Here is a 26540-nt window from a genome sequence, read left to right on the forward strand (position 1 = left end):
GCCAGATTTGAACGGAAGAGGCGGGCGGGCCTCGGCGCGGCGGCCATGGTGGAGGGCCCGGGCTGCGCGCTGTGCGGAGAGAGGCTGCGGGCGCGGCTCCGGCGGGGCCAGGCGGTGCAGAGGGCGCGGGGCAGCGCCAAGTCAGCCGGGGCCGGCGGCGCGGTGAGGGGCCGGGGCCTCGCCTCAGGGGCAGCGCCGGGCCGGGGCCGGGGCCTCGCCTCAGGGGCAGTGCCGGGCCGGGGCCTCGCCTCAGGGGTAGCGTCGGGCCGCGCCGAGCCCGAGCTCCTGGCCGTGCGCGGCGGCGAACGGCGCCGGGTTTGAAGGAGAGGAGGTGAAACCTGGAGGCGGCGGGGCTGGGCGCGGAGCGGGGCGGGTGGTGCGGCCGGCGGGGCCTCCCCTCCCTCCATCCATCCCCCCGGGGCCTCCCGCCCCCGGCTGCGGCCGAGCCCCTGCGCCGCGGCTGCCGTGGCGTCTGTGGATATCGGCTTTACTCTTCCTTTAAATTACCAAGCAATCTTGTCACCAACCTAATAGGTCGGCCTTAGCAGGTCGGGGGTGTGAAGAGGTGCTGGAGGTGCAGAAATGTGGGGAGGTTTTGGAAATGATGAGGGGAAGTTTTTAGAATCGCTCTTGCTCACTCAGGGTCAGCTTTAAAATATCATTTAGCTTCAGGAAACCTACGATACAAGGAAAATTACAGTAGTGGTTCCTAATTTTCATTTTTTCTTAGTCTCCTAAGTTGTCACAAGTCTGAATGAAACATGATGAGAGGAAGCTGCGCTCTGGCCTGCAGGAAAAAAGCTTTTAATTCTATAACTTTTCTGTAAAATTTTTTTTAATTAGACTAACTATTTAAATAAATAGAGAATGCGGCATCTGCTCTAAGTGTGCACAGTATGTAATTTTTCTACTCGTTTTTATCGTTTCTGCTGGCAGCATAAAGCAATTGCCCTGTCTGCACCTCTGCCGGGGCGCGAGCGGCCTCCCGGCCGGAGGGGAAGCCGGGGTGTCGGTCAGCAGGGCTAGCTGCCGGGCTGTGAAGGCATGGCCCTCCGGGTTTGGTTAGAGGGGGCGAGGGTTTTTTCCATGCCTGGTTTTGCTCAGCTGTGAGAAATGGTGCTTTGCTTGTGTCCTAAGTAAGTATATTGGATGCCCCCAGACAGAAAGTTGGGGAATTTTTCACCACCTTCAGTGTAAAAAAGGCACTGTAAGAGAGTTTTTGATTAAGGCTCCATAAGGCAGTACTTCAATGAAAGAACAATTTAAGGAAGAATGTGGTTCAAGATATGTCTGCCTAAGATAGGCAGTCCACAGATCAGTCTTTATAGGTTTGTGTCTTTCAGGACTGAGCTTTTTAAAGTAAGGATTTATGCTCTGGGTTAAAAAAAAATTTCCCTCAAATATATTGATGTTCATAACTTTGTACAGTAAAAATCACCTTGGGGCAGACTCTCTTCATTGGCAAATGACCGTCATAAGGGTCTTGGGCTTTTTAGATCTCACAGTGGCTGCTAACCATGGCCAAAGCCTTGGCCGCTGCTGAAGACTGCACTGTTTGAGAGAGTTCATGCCACAATGACTGTAGGGGCTCACCTGATACCAAAGTGGTGTGGATTTAACTAAAAATATTTTGAAAAAAAACAAGTTATTTTTCCATCTTGATCACTTCTTACTCTGGTTTAGTTTAAACAAATCTGAGTGGCTTAAAACTAAAATAAACCTTGTTGCACACCAGCTTATTTTAATACTTTTATTGGAAGGGATGAACTGTTTAAGTGAGAGCAAAATTTTGCTTCATATTTTGATAATAGGCAAAGTAAATTATGTTGATGTTATGCAAAAAAATATTATTTTTCAACTTGACAGAATAATAACCATAAAACCTGGTAAATATATTATTTCAAGGTAATAATACAGTGGGAGACTGTGTAGAGAGTAGCTCTGAAATTTCCCTAACTAGCCGAAGCCTTGCTGATTCGCCAGAGTCGCTTTAATATGTATGTGATTTGCGACGAAGTGTTGTGGTTGAAGCACTGGTACACATATCTGTGCCCTGCAGTTAGGGCTCTGATGACAGCGAACATCTTGCAGGTTTCAGCAGGTTCTGGGTAGCTTAAGGTGCTGGTCAGGGGGGGCCTTGACAGGCTGAGAAAAATAGGCTGGCAGAAATTTAACTTCAGCATTGACAGGATTTTCAGAGTCTTGCCCTTGGAGCAGAATAATGTCACGCAATGGCACAGGCCTGGCTGCTGGGTGGATGGAAAATGGCTCTAGAGAAAAAAGGGACCTAGGGTCCTATACCAGCTAAGTCCGAGTCACTACTGTACCCTTCCAAGGAAGAGGGTCAGCCCCATACTGAGCTGTGCTAACAACAGCGTAGCCAGCAGGCTGGGGAGAGTGGTTCTCACCTCTGTCCAGCACTTGCAAGGCTGCATCGGGATTACTGTGTCCGGTTTTCGACTCCCCAGTAGGAAAAAGATAATAACATACTAGAATGAGTCCCCTGGTGTGGTTAGCAGGCTGAAGCACATGATGCACAAGGAGAAGCTGATAGAACTGGAGTTTTATTGCTCTCTTCAGCTACCTATAAGGAAGGCATGGAGGAGACAGAGGTAGACTCCTGTCAGAGGTGCATGGTAGGATGAAAGGCAGCACATGCAACTGACAACAGGAGAAATTCTGATAAGGTGTTAGGAAAATCTTTCCATCACGACACTAGTGAAGCCCTGGAACAAGGGCCAAGAGAGACGAGGGTCTCCATCCCTGGAGTTACTGTGGGGTTGACTGGACAAGGCGCTGGGCTGCCTGATCTCAGTCAGTCCTGCTTTGAGCAGGTGTTTGGACTAGACAACCTGCAGAGGTCCCTTTTGTAATTTCAGTGGAGTTGCATGTGCTAAGCAAGAAAAGGTTATTGCTTCAGTCTCACAATTATCTTTTTCTTGTCCTCTAGTAGTGTCCCACCTGCTGCTCAACATCTTCTGAGATTAGACTTTCAGCTAGTAGGAAGAGAGAAATACCTCTGGGCTCAGTGGAGGCTTTTCTGTAATACGCAATGCCCTGTGTGAAACACTGAAAGCGTATTATCGGCTTGGATAGAAACTCCAGCAAGAGGCAGTTGGAGAAGGATGTAGGTCTGCAAATGGCAGAAATGACACTCTGACAACTACTTAATATTCCAACTATACCTGTTTAGTTTACATCAGCCTGAAACTTACTATGAATTCATGACTTGAAGGAAAGGCATAAAATACGCTGATAAAAAAGATGTATTTTTTCAGTTTGGAAAAGAATGAGCTAAGTTACGAATAGTAGTAGCAATAGTGACTCTCTGCTTCCCAAGTTAATAGTCTTACTGGTTTTGATAGAGCTCCTTAAGGAAAAAGAGGTTAATATTGTCCAAGTTGCAAAATGAGTTCATACAGCTACTTGCTGAATGTGTACTGATGCTAGAATCAAAGTCATATAAATTCCATTTTAATCGTGTGTATGTACTCATTTTCAGACTGCTGCAAGTGAAGAGAGAACCTCTGCTCATGATTTCCTCGTTGGGCATGTTTACAGGGGTGTGGAGACATTGGGAAAGGAACTTTTTATGTATTTTGATCAGAAAGCTTTGAGGTAAGATGCAAAAAAAAGGCTTCCTATGCGTTCAGACTGTGTATGTATTGGGGGGAGGGGGCATCCTGTTCTTGCTAATGTCAGTTTTAGAGATTTGAAAGTTAGTGTTACGGAGAAACTTCTCAGCAGCCTCTCTGCAGTGCTGGAAATACTGGATTTCGTCACTTACATTTTCAGATAATTTATTGCTTTATTCTTAGTCGAAGATTCCATGTGAAGGTATCCAAAAAGAACAGTTATTTCTTGAAACACTTTGTTTCAAACAGGAAATTGCATTTTCTGGGGTCAAAACTCAGAGAAGTGCATGCAGTTAGTGTTACTTAATATCTTCCACTACAAACTGTACTTGCAATTCCTTTTAACTTTCCTTAAGAAATTTACACTGAAATTCTGTACTTAATTTTTAATGATTCAATTGCTTTGATAATAAACTCATGTGAAAAAAGTGCCAAACTTAAAATATTCTGTGTATATACATGAATGCTGCCAGTCTTTCTTTCAACAATACTAACAACTCCTTGGTTTGGAAGTATGGTTTGAAATTTGGCAGATGAATGGTTTGGGTATCATAAATGTAACTCTGGACTTTCTAGTGAAACCACATCTCCCAGACTGCCAAATCATTGTTTGTTCATGCTTTTCAGAACTTATTAGGGGTTTGTTGGCGTGTTTAGGATTTTGTCGTATTCTTTAACCACTTGGACATCTTCTTGTACTAACCACCAAGGTTGTATTTGGAATCTAGTTTACTTTTTCTAGCTCAATATGCTTTTGTACTGCAGTCAACTGAAAATATAACCAAACGCACAGTGTCGTGGATTATTAAAAAATCCTCTCTCATTCTTTATGGCAATTAGTATAGAATACGTAGATAAGGTCCTTATATTTAATAGGTAAGGCTGACATTTAATACTTTTATTTTACCCTTCTGATTGCAACATAATTCTCATCTTTCTAAATCTTTAAAAGGGAAAACAACATTAATTCTACATTTAGTGTAGTCTTTGTCACCTAGTGACTGATCTTAAAAAAAGGTGTAAGGTCATTTAAAACTATTAATATCAACAAATATCCTACAATTCTGTGACATAATATTTTGCCAGTAGCACTGCTGTTGTAGGAGGGAGGTGAAACTGAATACACCTGCCTGCAAGTGAAACAGTTTAAAGTAGTTGCATGCTGGATAAATAAAGGCAGTGATCTATTAGTAGTTTCCTGGGGTGGTGTGTAGACTGGTCTTTGGTAGCAGGCCCCTGCTACCAATCAGATATAGTGCTGCATGCTTATTAGACTAGGCTTACAAGCACATACCAGTCTTTACATGACAATCATACAAGTAACTAGTAGGACCGGACTGCATATATGTTTAAAGCTACTTGTATTTGTGAAGGATAGGATTATGGTCCTAATCAATTTCTTTTGCTTTGTATTGTGCTTTATTAAATAGAAACAGAGAAGAAAAAGCAGTTTTGAAAAAGATAAAGATAAGTCAGTTATAAAGGAAGATTAAAAAAAAAGCAGGGGAGGTAACTGACACAGATATTAGCCTTTTTAAAATGACTATTGCATCTATTACAAATTGATTGGATAAGCAAAGGAGTAAATTATACAACAAGAAAACCTTGTTTCATCAGACTGAATTACATTATCAGAAGAAAAAAGCTATTACTAAGGAATGTAAGTAAGCATTTTGCAAAAGTTCTCTTCAAAGAGAAAGAAAATGTGGCCAAGTTCTCTTTTCTGTATGGAACATATATTCCTTTGACCCTGGAAGATCTTAAATAATTCTTAAGCTTTCCAGCCAATGCAATAACTTACTGTACTTAGTGAAAACAACCTTCAGTTATCATTTGATAATAACAGTTTCATCAGTTCGTCAGTTATTGTAGCTCTGGGAACTGTATTTAAGAAGTTCCTTTAGTTGTGTCACTTATTTGATTGGAAACATTGTAGCGGTTATGTGCAGAAAAGGTCTGTTCCACACAGGAGGCAGAAGTTTACTTATCTGATAATGATCTTCGTTCTCTTATTTTAAAAATGTATGTTATGCATCTTAAAGGTGTTGAGGGGAGGTAGGGGAAGGGTTCAGAAAAGGCATCTTAGAGCAGTCTTAGACTGGCTGCCAGGATTGTTACTGGGAGAGGCAATAAGGAATACATCTTCAGAGGATGTCTTATTTCTTTATCAAAGTTAACTCTCAAATATAGGACTTTCTTGCCATACAAGGTTCTGTATCTGTATGTGGTTTCTCAACATAACAAAACTTTTCTTGTCTGCTAAGATTACCTGTAAAAAGCTGGTAGTCATGCTGGAATAATGCTAGTCAGACATATCATGTGAAAGACTGGGCCATGAAGGGTAATTAACTCATTTTATGTTCCTCGATTTTTCTCAAGTGGAGAATGACTGCCTGGTGGGAGAAGATAACCTGGCCATGAAATTGTTTTATACAGTTTGGCTGCTGCTCGTCTGACTTACAGATGAGGAGGATACTTCTGAAGTGTTGCCATAGTATGTATAGCAATTAGCAAATGAAGTTCAGTTCAGTGTACTGGCAATTCATGGTGGGCAGTAGAAGCGTTTTTTAGGAATACAAATGAGCAATGACACCTTCTGAAGAAACCAGTACTTTTTGATGTCCTTTTAAACAAGGACGTTAAAGTTACTGAATAAAGACAAGGTTTTTGGAGAATCTGAGGATTCTTTTTTTTCCAGTTTTGCCTTGAAAGTCACTTAAATAATCAATGAAAGTTGAAAAAAAAATTCTCTGATACTTGTGAGTTGTGCAGGAGAGGCTTCTGTGGACTGCATGTTTTGCCATGGAAAAGACAGGGTTACATGAGAGAGGTTGTCCTGAATTTAGTTTCTGCAGTGTTCTACTGATGTGAATTTGTAGCGATAAATGGTTTAGAAAAGTTTCTGAAAATTGATCATGCGCATATGTTTTTGCATAACTGAAAATAGACAAAAATATTCTTAGGAAAGAGAGAATTATTGACTCCAACTCCCTTAAAGGAAAAACATCCACTGCCTTGACTGGAAATTACATCTAGGCCCTTAAAACTTCATAATGTGAATCGTCACTGTTTTTTACATCTCCATATAATAGTTTAACTGTGCTGCTACTGATCTTTTTTTTTTATAAGGAAAAATGTTTTAAATAAAAGCATAACCTTACAATATTGTATAGCACTAAAAAATTCTAAAAGATTACCTTTTTACTTTAAAATAACAAAAGAATGTCAACTCCTTACTGCTAGCTATCATTGAATAACAGATCATAGGTTTAATTAGCATGGCTTTTCTATTTGTAATTAAAATGAGAAGGTTTCTGTGTTGTGCTATTTAAGGACATCAAAGGTAATGAAACACATTGGAGTGAGATTTTGTGACTTTCTTAAGGCTTTTGAATGTAATTGTGTAGCAATGACTCAATTATTTTTTTCTAGTCATTAACTGACAAGTCACTAAGGTAGTTTAGTTGTGATTCTTGATGCTTCTTTCAGTGTACTGGGGCTTGGTAAATGAAACCATCGGCTACTAATGTGAATTATTTCTGGAAATGGTTATTGAAAAGAAAAGTGGCTGAAATAACTATCACTTGAACTGACTTGTAAGAAGAGAGCTTTGGAAAGACACAGGTTTTTAAAAAATGAAAAAAATTAATGAATAAATAAATGAAACTATTTAGAGTTGACTTTAAGACTATGCTTAATGAAATGTTGTCTTAACCTATCTGCAAACATTTAAAATGCCTTTCCTTCCTGAAATGTAACAAAGAAGGGTTAAAAAGAAATATACACCCTGTGTTGCATTTGTAGTTTAATCTGTTGAATCTTTTTGGTGTTTACAAAATAATCCACCTTTTCTGATATACAAAGTATAGAAGTAGGACACTTCCTCTATCTTATGTTTTTTTAGGACTTGAATGTACCAGGGGAATTTGTAACAAATAAAATCTGTGAGACCATGGTCAAACCTCTCCTCTGCTCAAGCATACCCACTTCCAGCAGAATATATTATAAAATGTAAGACCTCTTAAAGCATTAGCGATCTCTAAAAGGAATGCTTGAAACAATCTGCTTTAATCCTTTGCCATCTGTGCATTTTTCAGTTTATTTCTTTTTTTAATATTTAATTGACCTGCAGGTTTTGCCTTGGTTGTGGGCAAAGTAAAGCAGAAAACAGCATATGGCAGATGTTAATTACTTTGTTTATGGTGTTATTGGAAGTAGCTTTGATATGATAACAGCGTTGGCAATGTGAGGACTGAAATCTTGCCTTTCATACCAGGTGACTTCTGCCTGATTTAATAGAAAATTGTCTGGTAAAGTAGCATCATTTCTTTCAGCCTCCCTGAGGACTTAAGAACCTTTGTTGGAAGACAAGCATGTCAAGTGAAAAAAGTCTAAGTGTGAAACACTAGAAAAGTGTGTTACTTAACGATCAGGTTTGAATGCTATGTAACGAATTATGAAGACCACCGGAAAACTGCTGTTTTGAAGTGTTTCTGACTTGGGGAGGGTTCTTCTCTGGGAACTGAGCACCATGTAAGCAAGCAGTTTGCTGCCATGTTACTCTTAATGACTAGAATTAATGTACATGCATACTGACTTTAAGTTGGGCAGAGAGGAACCTGATGAGGTTCAACAAAGGCAAATGCAGGGTCCTGCACCTGGGGAGGAACAACCCCATGCATCAGTACAGGCTTGGGGTGGACCTGCTGGAGAGCAGCTCTGCGGAGAGGGACCTGGGTGTCCTGGTGGACGACAGGTTAACCATGAGCCAGCAGTGTGCCCTGGCTGCCAAGGAGGCCAATGGAATCCTGGGGTGTATCAAGAAGAGTGTGGCCAGTAGGTCGAGAGAGGTTCTCCTTCCCTCTACACTGCCCTAGTGAGGCCTCATCTGGAGTGCTCTGTCCAGTTCTGGGCTCCCCAGTTCAAGAAAGATGAGGAGCTACTGGAAAGAGTCCAGCGGAGGGCTACGAGGATGGTGAGGGGACTGGAGCATCTCTCCTATGAGGAGAGGCTGAGGCAGCTGGGCTTGTTCAGCCTGAAGAAGAGAAGGCTGCGGGGGGACCTAATATATACTTACAAATATCTGAAGGGTGGGTGTCAGGAAGATGGGGCCAAGCTCTTTTCAGTGGTGTCCAGTGACAGGACAAGGGGCAATGGGCATAAACTGAAGCACAGGAAGTTCCGTCTGAACATGAGGAAGAATTTCTTCCCTCTGAGGGTGACGGAGCACTGGAACAGGCTGCCCAGGGAGGTTGTGGAGTCTCCTTCTCTGGAGATATTCAAGACCTGCCTGGACAAGGTCCTCTGCAGCCTGCTGTAGGTGACCCTGCTTCGGCAGGAGGGCTGGACTAGATGACCCACGGAGGTCCCTTCCAACCCCGACCATTCTGTGATTCTGTGATTCTGTGACTTGGTTAGGTAAGAATAGTTCACAACTTCAAAAAATAGACTAGTGTAATGCTTGGAAACATTGTTAAGATAAAACATCCATAAGAACTCTCTTTCTCTCTCAGGATTCACTTCGGAATGAACGGTTCCATGCTCATTAATCCTGACGGAAGCAAAGACAAACATGGCATGCTACCAGTTTTGGAGATACAGCTTACAGAGGATACTGTTTGTTTTTTTGAGGTGACAGTGGAGTATAGGTAGGGCAAAAACTAACCAAGTTAAACACAGCTTGGTTTGTATCTTTTTATGATGTCCTTTTAAGAACATAATGAAAAAACACAGAGCAGTTGTGAAGCACTTGGGTGAAAGCCATCATAGACACAAAGAAACAAAACAAAACTTTCTAAACATATCACATGTATTGGTATAGTAATTCAATTTTGTTACTTTTGTATCAGAATTACATACAGTTAAAGTAGTTCTATGCCATAGCCTCCTTAGATAATGTCAAGACTGGGAATGAAAGTTGGATTTAATTCTGTCCATAGATCTGAATGCTGAACCCCATTGCTCCTTTAATTTCCATGCAAGTCTCACTTCCTGAACAAGAATGAGATTCTGTTATGGTTATTGACTTCAAATTTTTATGCTCCCAAGACTGTGGTTTTATTTTTATTTTCTTTTAGAAGCAAATTGATATGATTGTTCTAACTGACATTAAGTGGATGTTTTTGTCCATCAGCATTGTACTTCTCACTGCTAATAGAAATAACGTAGCAAGCTTGATTTTAAAGCATTTGAGGCTCTTGGGTGAAAAGGAGCATGTATATTCAAGTAATATATATGCATATTTAATATTACAAAGCAAAAGCTTATGTCAGTCTGAGACTTCTTGTACTGTATTATTTTCAAACTGTTTGGTCTTCATTTTATGATTATGCTTAACCTAATAAAATAAAGGTTTAAGAAAATATATCTTATATTCTCATGTAACTAATGGACCACGTAAACCTACTGTTAGTTATGGCTGATGTTCCATACTCATGGTCTTTTCATGGTGGCAGTAGTTTTAAAGCAAGGATCTGGCAACTATTTTTCAAACTAATGTGAAGAGAATGAGGGTGATTTCTTGTACATTGGACCAGATGCATGTTCATGCATGTATCGTTGACCTGGTTTTGGTGGGAGTGGTTAATGTAATTTCTGTTGCATCTTCCTGTCACTGGTATTTTCATGGTTTCTGTTAACCTGCATATAATGTTCTATTATGGTTTCATGTGTTTTTTCAAACAGTACTACTATATTAGCATACAATTAAGATAAAAATAGATCTTGAAGTATTTTTCTCTTTCAGAAATGCAGCAGAGAGTGAACAGAAAGTGAGAATGATGGAAAGCTTAGATGTCTGTTCTCCAAAGTTTAGCTTCTTAAGAGCAGAAAGTGAGATTAAGCAGCAGAAAACCCGCATGTTGTGCGATGTGTTATTGGATCAGGCAGTATTACCTGGAGTGGGAAATATCATTAAAAATGAAGCACTATTTGACAGTGGTCTCCATCCAGCTGTTAAGGTGGGTGAAGTGTCTCAAGATTGTTTTAAATTACACCAAAGCATTAAGAATGTAAATACATATTTATGTAACATTTTGTCATCTTCTTACCTTTGTTTTATCATCTGTCATTTCATAAGTTATTCTAAGACACTAACGTAATGTTTTATCATTGTAACTGGAGATACTTGTCACAGCATTCCCTGGAACCTGTTGCTGCTACTCGTTCCTCCCAGAGTGGAGACATTTTGTGGGGCTAAGCCTTCTCTCTTGCAACTTGAAAGCTCTCCTTAGTCGGGAATTCATTTAACTTTCAAAACCTGACTTTGTCATCCTGTTGTGCTACGATTAAAATGTCAGCCTATAAATAAAGGAAAGTGAAGAGTGCTCAGGTTTTCTTTGTTCAATTACTACCCAAAATAGTTTATGTAGTGGAGCTGATTTTTTTTGCAGCTGCTTCTCCTACTTCCTGTCCTGCTAGCTGGCATCATCTGCTTTACTACTATTGTTTACCATACTTTTTTTGGTTAAGATCCTCAAGCATGCCTCTCCAAACTTTGGTTGAAAAGAAGTCTGATGTTTGCAAAACAGATTGAGATTACATAGAATGTAAAGGAATGCTGGTGAAGGTAGTAACTGAAAGGTTTTTTAGACATAATATTTCTGAAAGTTCTTCATAGGATCAGTCTGGATTTTAATTGTATCTATAATGTGAACTGTCAGAGGAAAGAAAAATGTCATTTAAAATTTTGAGTTCTTAACAAAAACTTATTTAGTTGATACATCTCTCTGATTGTAATGCCTTTGGCTCAAGTATTCTTCCTGAAGATCTCTCACAGGAAAGAGGCTCTGATGATAAATAGGTTGTATCATAATCCATGAGGAAATTAAGAAGAAACTAAGAGTTGTTAACTCCACGTGATTCCTGTGATCACGAACTCTTAGGTCAGTACAGAGGAAGACAACTGAAATTTTTACGTAATGTTTTGTGCAGATGAGCTAATGTACATTTTTTTGGTATTCACACAGTGAGTTTGTGTAGTATAGGGTGTAAAAATGTACTGTTTTAATGAGATGATATGTATAATGTGAAGTCAGAATTATCATAACAGGAAGCAATGCAATTCCACATCAGCTGAAGGTGTTCAAAGTGCCCCTGCATTGTAGGTCTTTCTGCTGTTGTCCTTTTGCATCGTAATATTCTAAATGTCATTCTTGTCTTACAGGTTTGCCAACTGACAGATGTGCATTTACGTCACTTGGTGAAAATGACACGTGATTTTACTCTGCTTTTTTATAAGGTATTGGCACATGTTTCTGAGAAACCTCCAAAACTTGACCCAGCATGTTAGCTATATGTGATCATCCAGTGAAAATAGTAAAAGGATGCAACAGGACAAGTGTGTCCATGAATAGCAATGTTGGTTTGTGTGCTCTTTATTAATTGTGAATTGTCAAATGATGGAAAAGTGGGGGAGTCTAGACTGTACGAATGTGCACAGCTTGGCCCAGCTGCAACAGAAACAACAGGTGCTCCCTGAGGGCCAGTTCAGTTTTGCTGTGCATGCACTGTAACATCACTCTGAACATGTCAGAATTGGTGTAGCTTGAGCACACACTAGAACTAAAAGTCTAGTTCTAGGGAACTAGAGACTGCTCCAAGGAGGTATGAAGGTAATTCATGTGGCTTCCTTTATGAAACTTCAAATAGCAAGTATATTTATTTGACTAAATAGATTCTAACTTTTAGCAACTTCTTTTTTTCCTGACTGAAACAATGTTTTTTCGTTGCGAAAGTGAAATAAATTCCAGCTTCTCTCTACTGCCACAACTTCGGTAGGATTTAATTTCTTCCCCTGTAAACTCTGCAATTCCTGGTTGCTCTTTAACTTTCCAAAATAGAAAAAGAGAGAATTTGACCTAATTCTGGTATATTTTTTTTTCTTTAAGCTGCATGCAGAGAAATGAACAGCAGCAGTGGAATTCTTGTCTGTTTCTCTTGGTATTCATGAAAGGCAAGGAGCTAGTGCTGCTAAAAATTCTTTTTTTTGGTAGGCCAGGAGGAGGGCACCCAACTTTGCTAATACTGCCTTTCAATCATAGAGGCTAAAAATGTAATTTGTTTAACAGTCTGCTTAGATGTCTGCTTTCCCTCAACCCACTGAAGAGTAGTTCAGCCTGTTGGCTAGGGAAATCTTTTCATTCTCTGAACTTGATAGTGAAGTCTGCCAATAAAGAGATAGCATCCAGTTCTGCGACAACTATAATACTGGGAGATTTAAATGTGTCACAGACTTTTAGACTGACAATAAACAAACAAGTTAAACTTTCTGTAGCTCAGTTTAGCCGTTTTCAAAACCTTTCTAATCAATACTTAGCAAGTATTCACCAGTCAAGTGCCTTTAAAGGAGAGCTAGGCCCTGCTCCCGAAATCTCTTTAAGATAAAAACATAACAAAAATAGGTTAATATGAGTGGAAGTGCTTGATAATTTTTTATAGACTGTTACAGAATATTTGTAGTAATCATACTATATCATTTGCAGCAACAACTTACAGATGCAAAGATGAGGGATCTTATGTAAAAAGCTGTTGCTTTTGTTTGTTTTTTTTAATAACTGGATGGGAGGAGACTACTACTGAGAAACTAACTGTAAACCTTGAAGAGAAAGCAAACTGCTGTAAATATATGTTGGTAATTCCTTCTGATTGCTTTTGCCAGCATAATCTAGTAATTCATTCCCATTCAGTGAGGCTGATGAACAAGAGCACAGCAGAAGCAAATATGCTGCGCTCAGACACCTGGATTTTGGGAAAACTCCAAGGGTCTTCATGCGTTCTGGAGCTATTGAACCCTGCCAGAGCTGGGCTGGTATTGCTGGGCCAGCTGTGGTAGCGTCTGAACTGTGCCCAAGAAACTGCAATTGTAGTGCAGAAACTCATGTGGCTCTGCAGACTTAGCTGCATCTCTGCTGGGATTTTCTTCTTTGTTTTTTGTTTTTCTGCCAGTTTTAGCTTGGTATGTCTCTGCTGACTCCATGTGAATTGTCTCATGAAATGTGCCTGCTTGTCAGCCCCTTGGAGGCTCTTTAGGTCACTGTGCCCTTTGGGCTTGTACCGTACTTCATTTCGTATGACTTTCTGCCAGGATCTGGGGAGCTTGCCATAGTGCCAGGTGGCTTTTCGTGAGCCAGCTTGTCTGGCATGGCCAGTGCAAAGATGAAGCTGAACAACTTTACTGTGTGCTACCCGGCTCCTACAGAATCTCTGGAATATTTCTACATTGTGCAGTTCTTTAGGTTTTGGGAAGACTGATTAACCCAGGTTGTTGCATCAGGTCTGAGCTGGCTCTGCGGTGTGTCTTTGGTTCTTTTTGGGATAAGGGAAGGTAGTGTTGGTATTGTGTTCTATGTTTATTTAACTTTTGTTTTCTATGCTGCATTGATTGGAGCTCTTCTGCTGTTTAAGAACACTCCTGTAGGTGCCAGGTCAAAGATGACTGGTGCTGCATCAGAGCTAGCTGGTCCAGATGCACTCGGGGGGTCCCTAGCATATATTTGCTTGCACCATGATAGTATGGACTTTTGTCTTACGTCTTTTATTTCATTATGTGGAGAATTCCAGCCACTGTTATACCTGATTTAAGGTCAATTCTTTTCATAAAAGGAGTGAAATACAGATGATAACATTATGAGTGTGCCTTAAATATCTTTATGTGGTCATTGAGATGTCAGTTTATGAAGGTTTTTTTATTTTAGCTTCAGTTGAACTGTAGGACAACTGACATAAAAAATACACTGGATCTCTAACTTGGGTGTTAAACATATTCTATTTTAGTGCCGCAAAACTGGGTCTGCGCTCTACAAACACTACAAAGTATACAAGCGCCCAACCTGTGGTCAGTGCAACGAGAAGATCACTGTGTGTCGTTTAGGAGAGAATAACAGGATGACTTACTTCTGCTCTCGATGTCAAAAGGCGGATCCTCAGCTCGTCAATGTTAGGTATGATAGTAACTTTCTAACATTTTTAAACATTGCTGGACATCACTTCTCAAGTAGAATGGATTCTTGTGTGTTTTATATTTAAATTCACTTGACTTTGCAAATAAAAATATTTTGCCCATTGGTATTTAAAATTGGTTAAAAGCTTTGATTGTTTGATACTATTTCTTTCAAAGGCCCCATCTGTGCTGAAATAGCTATTACTCTAATCAAATGTAAGAATTATAAAACAATTTGGGGTACTCGGAATTATTCAATGCATCTGGAGAAATTGTCCCTTGTTCTTGGTGTTATCAACATAATAGGCTTGAATGTTTACACACAACTGAGTTGAATGCCTTAGGGAAGGCAGGAGTCTTTTCATAGGATAGCCCCTGCAGTCCTGGAACATCTAAATAGCTGTGCATCTATGCAGTTTTGTTCTGGCTGTAGAGTTACACTAAGGAAAACTAAAACTTTGGTAAATTCAGAGTGCAGCAAATATTGTAGGGCTTAGGACTTTTTTTTTTTTGTCCTCCTTATTGGATTTGGAAAGCTTTTACTCCAGGTGTGCCACAGAGACACTTTCAGTTCCACATAAATTGTGTTAGCAGCAGCCTTCCGTCTTTTATTTTAGAAAAGCACAAAATCTATTTGATATCACAAAGGGTCAAAAGGCAAAAGTTCCAAAAGCACCTTATTCAGACTCTTACATACCTAAGTTATTCTTGAGAATTCTCATCTGAGGTTTCAGAATCTTACCTTTTTATACTGAGCTGACAATCTAATAAAAGATACTGCTTTGCTTTGCAAACTTTGCCTTCATTAGTGTGTGTGTGTATATATATTTTTTCAGATAAGATTTACAGAACACACAAATCCCTCTCCCACCTCCAACCTTCTTTCAGGATTCAGATGGCTGAAGGGATTTTGGTTAAAGCTTAAAAATCGCCTTTGAGTACAGATCAAATACAGAAAATTCCAGCATGGAAGATAAATATTTCACATGCTGATAACCCCAATCTGCTGTATTTGCAGAAATTGATGATGAGAAATGTTTTGCAGAAGGGTAGGAAGGCAGCAGTGTTCCATTGAATTAGATAACTAGAAAATGATACAAGGAAAAAAAAAATTGCTTTCTCTCTGTTCTAGAACAAGTAGTTGTTTGGTTTTGTTGTGGGTTTTTTCGGATTTTTGTTTGCTTGTTTTTATTTTTTAAAATACTTGAACAGTGGTATATTTCAGTGAAAAACATTAATGGTAGCTATAAAAAGGTTGTTCCTTGTGCTGTCCTCATCCTAATGGTCAGGTCTTTGTTTTCTACTGCTTTGTTTTCTATTATGCAGTAACTGCTACCAAATAAAAGTGTAGTTAGCTCAAGTGGTTTATCTGCCGTTCCAAGCTTTTCACATTTGAGGACTGAAAGGAACCCCTGTGATCAGATTGACTTACTACAGAACATAAACTGTAAAATTTAACCCAGTGGTTCTTGGGTCGAGTAGCTTATGATTTTTCTCAACTGAAAAAAATGAAGAAAATACCCATTATAAGCTACCTCATCAAATTCAAATGTACCTTGAATCTTTAAAATACAGTCTTCCCCCATACTTCGTGGTCCAAAATGGGGGGGTGGGGTGGGACCGACAGGATTGACGGACTAGGTGGACAATGTGGAGTTAAACTCCAAGACATGACATGCTGAATATATTAATTCTAGCAATGCATCTTTTGATACCTGAGTAGAACAACTGATCTAATAATGTGAAAATACCCATTTTTAACACTTCTAGCTGAGCTGTTTTGTTATCTACCCACAATGTTTTGGTGAAGGCTACTGTAATGTCTATTCTACCTCTTGACAGCACAGGATTTCTGGTATGTCAGCAGTTCTCATTATCCTCCTTAATTTTCCTGTTGTGGAAGATGTGGTAGGTAGTGGATATCTGTACCATTATCTTAGAAATCTAGCCTGTTAAGGAGAGTAATAATTAGAGAATAAGTGGCAGGTCTAACAAGTGTCACAGTAGTTCCCATGTACAGCAATTGCGTTATGAATTGAAGTGCTTACATTCTTAGGATTAAAAAAAGTCTCTAAAAAGTGCATAATTCCACAAAAACTATGCAGAAAAGTGCTTGGCGACTTATCAATCATATTATTTAAAATTTTATATACTTACTGAACAGGTAAGTTCAAGTTACACTTAACATGCTAATGATGTTTGGATACTATGACAAAATTAGTCCTTGGTAACATGTAGTGACTGTAAAATAGTAACTATCATTCTAAATGAGTGTATCAACCTAGGAGGTATTATAATTTAAAAGAAAAAAATTAAATCCATAGAGATGGCTGGAGTACAGCTTTGGCTTACCAGTCACAGCTAGGACATTTCTGAACTCCGTCTGATGAGGAGAAAAGAAGCACCAAAAAAAAAAAAAAAAAGAAAAAAAAAAGAAAATCCTTAATTCTGATCAGGCTCCTAAATGTTAAAAGGCTTTTCAGCAAATGGTGACATGCAAGAAAGGCTTTCTGAATTTTAAGGTTTTCAGTTCTGTTGGCTGTCATGATAACAATGTGGTCTAATTGATATCATTTAAATGAGAGCAAAAATGTTTGTTTGCTACATTGTGTGACTTTCTGTAGTTCAGCTTCTGAACTGTTCTTCACCCAGTAATGCATTTGTTAGTAAGTGTTCTGTACAAGGAATGGGGGAAAAGTACTGAAACAGTCTGCTTTTCTTGCCAAGTTTCTTGCTGCAATACTTGAAAATGATAGGGAATTTGAGAGAGGCTGGGGCATTGTGCTGGAGAGTACATCAGTCCATTTTTGTTTAAATTTTTGATTTGTATTACTTCTGCAGCATCGCGAAGGATTTGCCCTTGAGGTAAAGAAAAAAAAAAAAATCAAACTTTAACCATGACATGCTGTCCAAGCTATGATAGGCAGGCATAACACTGTGTACTTGTTCTCTAGCCCTGTGCCTCCCTGCACATAGTGGTCTAAGGCAATTTGTAGAAGAAACGTCACAAAAGACTAACATCATTCTTTTGTTTCACAGCAAACTGCCAACTAGAAACAGCCTAATTGGCTGGGCATGTGGCAGGGGGTCATGTTCTAATGAACATGTAGCTCTCAAATCTGAAGAGGAGTGGACGTGTATGCGCTGTACCCTAATAAACAAGCCTTCTGCTGAAATTTGTGATGCCTGTTTGACTTCAAGGCCTGAAGGTATTGAAAGGTTGTCTGGAACCTGTACTGGGAAAGCGGGGGGGGGAGGGGGAATTGTCATTTTTATGCAGTGAGGATTGTAGTTTTGATGCGGTTTTTACAACTATAGAACTGTAGAAGTGTGTCTTTGTGAATTGCATTTATGTAACTTTGGCTAACTTAAAGTCAGATTTTTGGGACAAAACCACAGACAATCATGGAAACTGTCTTGTCTTAAACCTTAAAAGTGTTGTGTCTTCCAGCTTTGTGCAGGTGTGATTCTATGATTCTATAGACATGCCTTTGTTTTTACTGGGGCAAGGAGTGAGGCAAAATGCCATTCTTTCAGCTCTCCTTAAAATCATTAGAAGCTTGCAGCATATGTCTGATAGATAAATCACCAGGGGGCAGAAAAGTAATTATCATTCTTTCATTAAAATAAAAGCAGTATATTTTGGAACCCTTTCCAAAAGGATGTTGGGTTTCTCAGGGGCTAGGTTTTTTCCTCCAAGTTCAGAGTAAGGATGGTTCTGGACTTCTTACCTAAATTTGTTGTTTGTCCCTTACTGGAGCTTTTAATGCTGCTGGTCGGGCGGGCAGAAGCAGCTGTGAATGAGACCTAGAAAGGGACAGGATGATGGAATGAATAACATGTTAGCTTCTCTCCAGGTTTCTTTATAGAAATTTAGGTATTAAGAAAGGATGAGTGAAGTAATGGACAGACTTTCCACTGAGACCTGTTTTCTATACTAAGAGGAGCTTTGTATTCTTTTTCACCTTCTGTGGAAAAAGTGAGTAAATTACTCTGTGGAAGGTTTTACAGGAAGTTACTTGGATCAAGACTGTTGCTCCAAAACGTTTTGGATTGCTACATATGTATCAAGAAACAAAGTCTCGAGGTGTGCATATGTGTAGCTTTTTAGGGGTAAAGCTAATTCTATAACAATTCCATTTTGAAACATTTCTACCTCAAAAACTAGTTCTCCATTTCACATTGTGTAGTGATTTATTCAATGAAGTGGCTGAAATCCACATACTACAACTTAATTCTTTATTTTTCCAGTTCCAGTGCTGCAAAACGGAAAGAAAAGATATTTGTAAACAATATACAGGCTTTTTGTGTCTAAGAAGTATAAATGTTTTTATGGAGGCTGCAAGACCTATTGTTAAAAGGTCACTGAATTTAGCTATATGACTCAAATTATATGTGCTGGAATTGGAATTAAAGATCACATTCCCATAGCTTTTGATGGTACTTTAAGCCAAACTTTCCAAAGTGCCCCCAGATTCCTAGCTGGTAAAGAAGTGACTTTATGGTACTAATCTTGGTTCTTATAAAATAAGTTCCAATGCTTTTTTTAAAGTACTGCTTCATTCTAGTTATTCCTATTATGAATGGAGTGATGTGTGTGAAACTCTTATCTTACACTAGCTAAAGTCCTTTTCTTCGGGCCAGGAATCAATAAAAATGCCTTACATGGCACTTGTGGCCAGGAGAGGCTAAACTTGTGTAATTCTCCTACAAAATTGGTGCCAGAAACATGGAATTTTAATCTGTCCACAAACTCAAATTTACCATCTAACACTTATCCTGGAATTAATAGTCAGCTGGACCTTAAAATATGTAATGGCATGTGCACAAATGCTTTATTTTAAGCTTCGTAACAAAATCCTGTTCCTTCTCCTGTACTTCTGAGTTTCACTTGTTTAGCTATATGCCATTGCTGAAAGCAGGCCTGGAATTTGACGAGGTGTTAGATTTGGTGGAATACTATTACAAAAATTATTTTTAAAAACTAAGACTTATTTTTGCATCATAGGAGTGGTATTTGAGATTTTTTTAACCATGATTTTGCTTACCTCTGTCTTTTCAGACTTTAAGATTCCTTGCCTTCTAACTATGTTAATTTTTTGTCTTTTGTGTTGTTTCTAAAACTAACTACTGTCAGCAGAAACATTTGAATTTTTGAGGACAGAATATTTGGTACGTAAAGTTAGTTGCTGGCCGTACAGCTGAAATAATTCAGTCTGTAGGCAGAGATAACTATTTACCATTACATCTCAATTTCCTTGCTCCTTTGCGAAGTACAAGGCCAGGCTCTTATTCTTTCTTAAACAAATCTGAATGCACTGGAACCGGTGTGTTTCACAGTGGTGAAATGGAAGTTGCCCAGAAACAAGCATTGTTGGGAGTGAACTGTAGGGAGTCTTATTTTGTTTCTGAAGGAGAATGCCTTTGGAGAGAATGTGCCTTATCTACCCATTTTTCTTCTGCTTAATTCCCTCTTCCTTGTATGGGGGGAAGATGTAGGAGGGAGACTCTAGAGGTGATAGAAAAGAAAGGGCTTCAATACTACCGCTTCACAGCTACTTAACAAAGACTGCACACAGGGACCCTGTAAAGTTTTTCTTTTCACCGTTTTCTCAGGAAAGATTACCTACAGGATCCTTATTTATTAAGCTGGCATTAATAAATTATGTACACTCTTTTGGAATGACTGTTGCCCACTAGGTGGGCCTCTGATTCTGTGAAGAAACACACTGTTGTTCATGTCAGGAAATAAATGCAAAGTAAATGTCTGAACTGTTTGCTTCTGAAGCTTCTTACAGTAAGGGATCGATAGGTTTGGATGCAAACAATGTTTCAAAAAGATGGGAACCTTGAAAGCACTAGAAAACCCAATAAATGAGTATTTCTTTTTGTGTCAATAGTAAAACAATACTTTAAAAATGGATAATGTGTTGCTGCTGGAGGTACCATACCCTGCGATCTCATGGTTCTGGGGATATAAAAGGTTATTTTGAAAAAATCTGACATTTTAATCCCTGTATTTGGGCCAAATTCAATTTTGTATAGTTAATTCTCGAATAGCTTTCATTTACAGAGTACTGCTCACATCTGGTCATGTTCAAGCAATAGTAATGTTATCTTCAAACACGTTGTATGTGACTCCAAAAGTGCATGAGCTTTTTTATTGTAAGAAATTTAGTACTATATCTAATCTGTGACAGGTTTTGAGATCTTTCAAGATGGCATGGTGTTTACTCTTTCACTGCCTTATGAATACAGATCAGAAATATGATGTATCACTCTACACAGATGGATTATAACCAATACCTTATTTTTCCTTAGTTCCAAAGACAGAGAACATTGAAGATTCTGCAGCCTTTAACAGAAACTTAATAAAGTACCCTTGTAATGATTTCAGAAAACCAAGCACAGAAATAAAGATCAATAGGAAAGCTGCATTTGGAACTACAACTCTTGTCTTAACAGATCTTGGTAACAATGCTGTTTTAAGAAATGACAGCCAGATATCTGATGGACGTTCTCCGTGTGTTACTCCAAAAAGCAATTGTAATCAAATCCTAAAGAATGTCTGCCAGTCAGGGGGAAGCACAGACAAGGATTGCTCTATACACGTACCTGCTATGGCTTTGTCCACCTGTCAGCAACCTCTCTCTTTCGAACACATACAGAAGAAACAGAAAACTGATAATCTACCCTCTATTCACCAATATAATATAGCAATCGGGTATGTATTTGAAAATGTAAACAAGTCTTTTTCTAGTCTCATAAACCAACTTTATCCCTGAAGATGAATGGAATACTCTGTTGTTGGGTTCAGACACTGTTGTCTTTGGATTTCTGCCAGAGGTAACTTATTCTTGGGTAACTAAAATTACACTTAGATTTCAAAAGCACTGAATGACCTAGGCTGTCACTGGAAAAGTCCTGATTTTGGCATCTGGCCGGTACTGCTTTTAGCTAAACAGCTGTTCACAGTTCAGCTGTTCCCATGGAACAGGACAGTACAGCTCTAATAGGTCAATGGGCACAGTTCTACCTAAGGAGATGTCTGACTTTAGCACTGTAGTTGCTGTCTGCTTAGAGAGATCTTGAAGTCATTGTGAAAGATGACAAAAGGAAAGTAGCTGAATTATATTCTCATTAAAGTTATTTGTCAGCTAGCAGTTTTCAACATTCTTCCATGATGTAAAGCCCTGTACTGGTACCTTGATAAACCTCCCATCACTATTTTGTCTTAACTTTCCTCCTCATCCTGTATGTAACTACTTCAATGCTCTGCCCATCCTGAATTTTTATTTACAAAGCCCTGTTCAGACACATCCATTGCCTAGTTAAGAGAAACGTAAGAACCTGTTAGGGTTGTCAAGGAAAAGTTGGGTAGACACACACAGCAGTAATGGGAGAGTGAGGTAGGTGTCATTTACAGTGGTAAATTATGCAGAGTGAATGTGACATATTAATGATATGCTCCAAAATTCTTGGTCATGTGTCTGTTCTGAAATACAGAAATTATTTCCTGTGTTGTTGAAGCACCGGTTTTGAAACAGGATCTCACTGGCTAGTCGGGTTAGGCTGTATAAATATGCTTTCTGCTTGCTGTCCCAGTAGAGGACTACAGAGAACTGAGTATGTAGGCAGGATAACTGAGGATAACAAAGGAGTGCAAAGAAGAAATGAGACAGTATCGAACACAATAACAGGTAGTTATAGAAAGTCATCAACTTAAAAGTTTAAAAAAAAAAACAACACAAAACCAACACAAACCCAAACCAAATACTTTGTAACATTTGTAAAAAATATTTGTTGGGGTTTTTTTGTTTTAATGAGGTGTTGGAAGACAGCTACTGATGTCTGCAGGACTGCAGTCCCTCAGACATAAAAGAGGACATAAAATTCCTAAGCTGATAACATGAATGAATTAATCTTTTCTTTTTTCACTAATGTTTCATCACTGCTTTTCTGCTCTATAGATACATTGTACATATGCATTTCAGAGTATTATTCTTTTTCAAGTTACCATTTTTTAATAGAGCCTTGTGTATTGTATTTGATAATCTCTGACTATCTCAATCATGAGGAAAAAAGAAAGAAAGAAAGAAACTTTATTCCATTCAGAGAATGCTGTTCCATCCCCTCAGATGGATTGCCACTTGTCCAAATATGATTTGGAGCATTACTGTAACTTTAGAGAAAAGGGTGGGAGTCTATTCTGTCTTCAGCCTGGTGTAATTACTTGGTATTGGTCTTTTTCCTACTGACAGCAGAACACTCTTTTGGAATATGTTGGTATTTGGGGTGGGCAGTATAGTAGAAATTAATCTACAAAACAAAAAAAATATTAGAGTACTTTCAAATAATTTAAAACATGAACTAATACTGGGGAAAACTGTTATAATACCTGTAAGAAAAGTCTTGTCTATTCACTACTGGTAATCATTCAGCTTTAAAGGCACAATAGGGTGCATTAGAGCAGTAAGTTCTCTGGCTGTCATTGTGTGTAAAAGTACAGAGTGAGCTATTGTAATAGTAGGGAGAGCATTCTTTGGCTGTGGCGTTGGTAATCTCTTTAAGATTACACAGGAGTAATTTTGTAATCTGTCATTACAGCAAACCTCAAGCAAAAATGGCAGATGATATTCGTAAGTTAAGTGCAGGCCATCCTCGCTGCAGTAAACACAACCGTCTCTGCAGCCTCAGAGTTGTGAGAAAGGATGGAGAAAACAAGGGCAGGCAGTTTTTTACCTGTCCTCTACCCAGAGAAACTCAGTGTGACTACTTTCAGGTATGTATAAGACTTCAGGTCATGTTTTCTAATAAGCACTTGTTCCTGCAGCTTCCTTGCCCCAGCAATGAGTATTCTGGACAGATGTGATCCATTTAAAGTTTGAGGTAACTTTAAATGCTTTTGCACACTGAATTGAAACTTAAGAGCATAATAGTAGTTATGAAGTTACAGTTTTAGTTATTTCTCTTACTGCCGAGAAGGCACCTGCTTGGGCAAATGCTCTTAATCTGCTTCCGTGTGACGTAAAACAGACGCGTAGCAGAAATGTTGGTTTGAAGGGACTTGTACAAGTCGTTTAGTTCAGCCTCTTGCTTGAAGGAGGACTGGCAAACTCTAGATCTAGACATCAGCCATGTTTCTGTCTAGCCAAAACCTTGAAAACCTCCAAGGACTAAGATTCTGTAATCTGCCTGGGCAACTGCTCCTGCTGGTGCCCTAAGACCCAGCCCAACCTCCCCAGCTGCAACTGGTTGCTGCTGCTCCTTGCTATGAGTGTATGTGACTGAGAAGAGTTTTCCTCGGTCGCCCACCACCAGCCAGTTAACAGGTGAACTCAAGACTATAATGCCTTAATATGAAGAAAACTATGTGTTAACATCAATTAAAGTTACACTAGTTCAAATGCATGCAGTTGCAATTAAAGAAAAATCTAAAACCAGTGATCACAAAAGAGATCAAACTATCTTAACTGTTAGGAAGAGTTTCTTCTAGGGCCTTCCCTGTAGATCTATTTCTATTGCCAATGTTAAAATAAGGAATTCATAGCCATCACATATGCTAAAACTGTGCCTAAAACCTGTTTCTTTTGGCAGTGGGCTGACTTGAGTTTTCCATTTTGTAACCATGGCAAGCGATGTGTTATGAAGACTGTGTTGAAGATTGGTCCCAATAATGGAAAGAACTTTTTTGTGTGCCCTCTTGGGCAGGGAAAACAGTGTGGCTTTTTCCAGTGGGCAGAAAACGGGCCAGGTATGCAGGGGATTCCTTGATGTCGGTGTTCTCGTTATCTGCTCCTCAGGATGTCTCAAGTGCCCACAACTTTCCTGGTCATTTCTGTTTTGTTTTTGTTTTGTCTTTTTCCCTGTTCACTGGTTAATTAGTATATAGCTTCAACAACATAAAGAACTGCAGATTTGGAAAGAGTAATTTTGCATAGTCCTATAAAAATTAAACACTGCTTGTATGCTGCACACTATTTTGAAATAAACATCTAGCTTGCAATATGCTGACATACTGTTATATTTCTAAAAAAAAAATTGAACTGTTTTCTGTTTCTCATGTAAATGTCACTGAAGTTTGACAGCACTGTGTACTTTCAAGCATATGTGATTTATAGAATGGATAACAATCTAAATTAGTATTTTAAATTGATAGACTTTTTCATAAATGTAATCATGTATTTAATAAAAATAAATAAAAAGTCAGTATACTTTTTTAATACCACTTCATGCTTTATTTCTTCAGAGCTTATAATGAAAGAGCAATGGACGGTATACTTTGAACGTTACCGTAGTTGAATGTATGACCTTGCTTAGATTGGGAAAATAAAGACAAAAACTGCCCTAAAATTAATTACATGACTCTGCAGTTAATTACATATTTTAAATCTAAGCCTTAACATTTTATTCTAGTTGCTACTGAACGTTTTTTCTCTAATCCGTGTGTGATGCATAATAAAATCATACTTCTTAGGTGGTTAAAACTCAGTTTACATTTGCTTGCCTTACCACTATTTGATGAAGCAAGGGGAAAAGTCAGTAAGACATGCTAAGCTATCAAATGTGATGTAAAGCAGAAACAGAATTCTTCAAATCATTGGAGCATGTACTATAGATAACAAGGAAGATGAAACAAATGAAGATATGGCCATAGCTTCACAAGTTGTGGAATGACAATCAGTTTTTAAAGACAGTAATGGGAAGTAGCGTTGCTTCCCACCAAAAATGTGTGAGATGGAACAGGTTTAAAAGCTGCTGTAAATGGTTGTTCAGTATATGTAAATGCTTCAGAATTAATTCTGCCCTTTTTGAGAGCTAACTGCTTTTTGTTTTGTTTTGCTGTTGCTCAGGGGGAAGGACTACTTCATTTTCCTGAGAAAGTTCTGGAACTTCAGTCCAATTTAAACCTTCCATGGCATGGCGCAAGTGAAAGCGATTAATTCTTGTCCCAGCCAACACAAATTCAGAGGCTTTTTTCTTCCTCTTTTCAGTAGTCTTTGATACCTTTCAAATCTTTTGAAACTTTCTTTATGTGAAGGAAATCTTTTCTAATCAGATTGTAGAAACTATAATCCTTATGTTGCTCAGTGGACTCTTTCCAAAAAATATGTATCTTCATGAAGCCTGTTAGTTAAAGTGTGGTACAGAACTCCACCTGAGAACAAAACAAGCTACATCACAGGGTGAAGACAGACTTTCCATTGCCATCTTTTTTTATGATGCTTTTTACAATGGTATGTCACTGATAGCTTGTGCTTATACATCTAAATCTTTAAAATTGCTGTCTAGCCAGTTCCTCATTTGTATTTGTACAGTTGATTACTGTGAGGAAGTGTCTGGTTATTTTTAAATTGTACATGCTTTTGGATGTCTTGCATAGGGGCAAATCTCCAGTAGTTCACCTAAACATGAAAAATAAAAAAGAAATATGACCATTTTTGATCACTTGCCTTCAACAGATGTTAAGATCTCACTGAAGTTAAATGACTTTTCCAAGCATTGACGCTTCAAAAATAACAGTTGGGCTGTTGTGTCTTTTGATTATCTTAACAGCCAGACAAGAAGTGAGTATCTGTTTGTATATTGTTATATGTAACATACAAGTTTTAAAGGATTAACTGCTTTTATTAGCTACTGCAATTGCTTTCCTTTTTCTGTTCTTCTGTTTCTAGAATATGTTGTATCTTTTTTTTTTAAATGCATAAGTAATATGAAAAGTTAGCCTGGACAGTGGAGCAGTGATGTATAAAGTGCATTTAGCCTCTGAAGTTGCAAAATCTGAATTCTTTATTACTATGTCCTGCTTAAACTAAGGACTAAACTAAGGAAAAGTGTTTAAAATAAAACATTTTGTCCTGATCACTGGTTCATCTATTAAACAATTTTGAATAATTTAAAAGCATGAGAAATAACCTACATTAAAAATCTTACTATTACAATAGGAGAAGTTTCATCTTGAATAA

General features: G+C 38.6%; 1 protein-coding gene across 6 annotated transcripts; it reads left to right on the top strand.

Annotated features, from left to right (window-relative positions):
• On the top strand, positions 1-26540 carry NEIL3 (nei like DNA glycosylase 3). 6 transcript variants are annotated; one of them, XM_075421779.1, is made up of 11 exons: positions 1-162; positions 3503-3618; positions 9149-9283; positions 10381-10594; positions 11800-11874; positions 14409-14575; positions 17614-17783; positions 20896-21298; positions 23182-23356; positions 24172-24328; positions 25428-26540. In XM_075421779.1, exons 1-11 carry the CDS (start codon positions 46-48, stop codon positions 25451-25453), a joined length of 1755 nt encoding a protein of 584 aa, XP_075277894.1. In that variant the 5' UTR covers positions 1-45; the 3' UTR covers positions 25454-26540. The 6 variants fall into 6 exon arrangements, with proteins under 6 accessions (XP_075277894.1, XP_075277896.1, XP_075277898.1 ...); XM_075421783.1 differs by lacking the exon at positions 1-162 and adding an exon at positions 230-331; XM_075421784.1 differs by lacking the exon at positions 1-162 and adding an exon at positions 1280-1328.

This window comes from Opisthocomus hoazin, chromosome 5, assembly GCF_030867145.1.
Source record: "Opisthocomus hoazin isolate bOpiHoa1 chromosome 5, bOpiHoa1.hap1, whole genome shotgun sequence".
Taxonomy (NCBI): domain Eukaryota; kingdom Metazoa; phylum Chordata; class Aves; order Opisthocomiformes; family Opisthocomidae; genus Opisthocomus; species Opisthocomus hoazin.

Bases quoted from the DNA above. Each gene is read 5' to 3' on its own strand.
- NEIL3 (XM_075421779.1), top strand. From the start codon at position 46: ATGGTGGAGGGCCCGGGCTGCGCGCTGTGCGGAGAGAGGCTGCGGGCG. The intron at 3,619-9,148 runs GTAAGATGCAAA...TTTCTCTCTCAG, and splicing joins TTTGATCAGAAAGCTTTGAG to GATTCACTTCGGAATGAACG. The intron at 10,595-11,799 runs GTGGGTGAAGTG...CTTGTCTTACAG, and splicing joins GTCTCCATCCAGCTGTTAAG to GTTTGCCAACTGACAGATGT.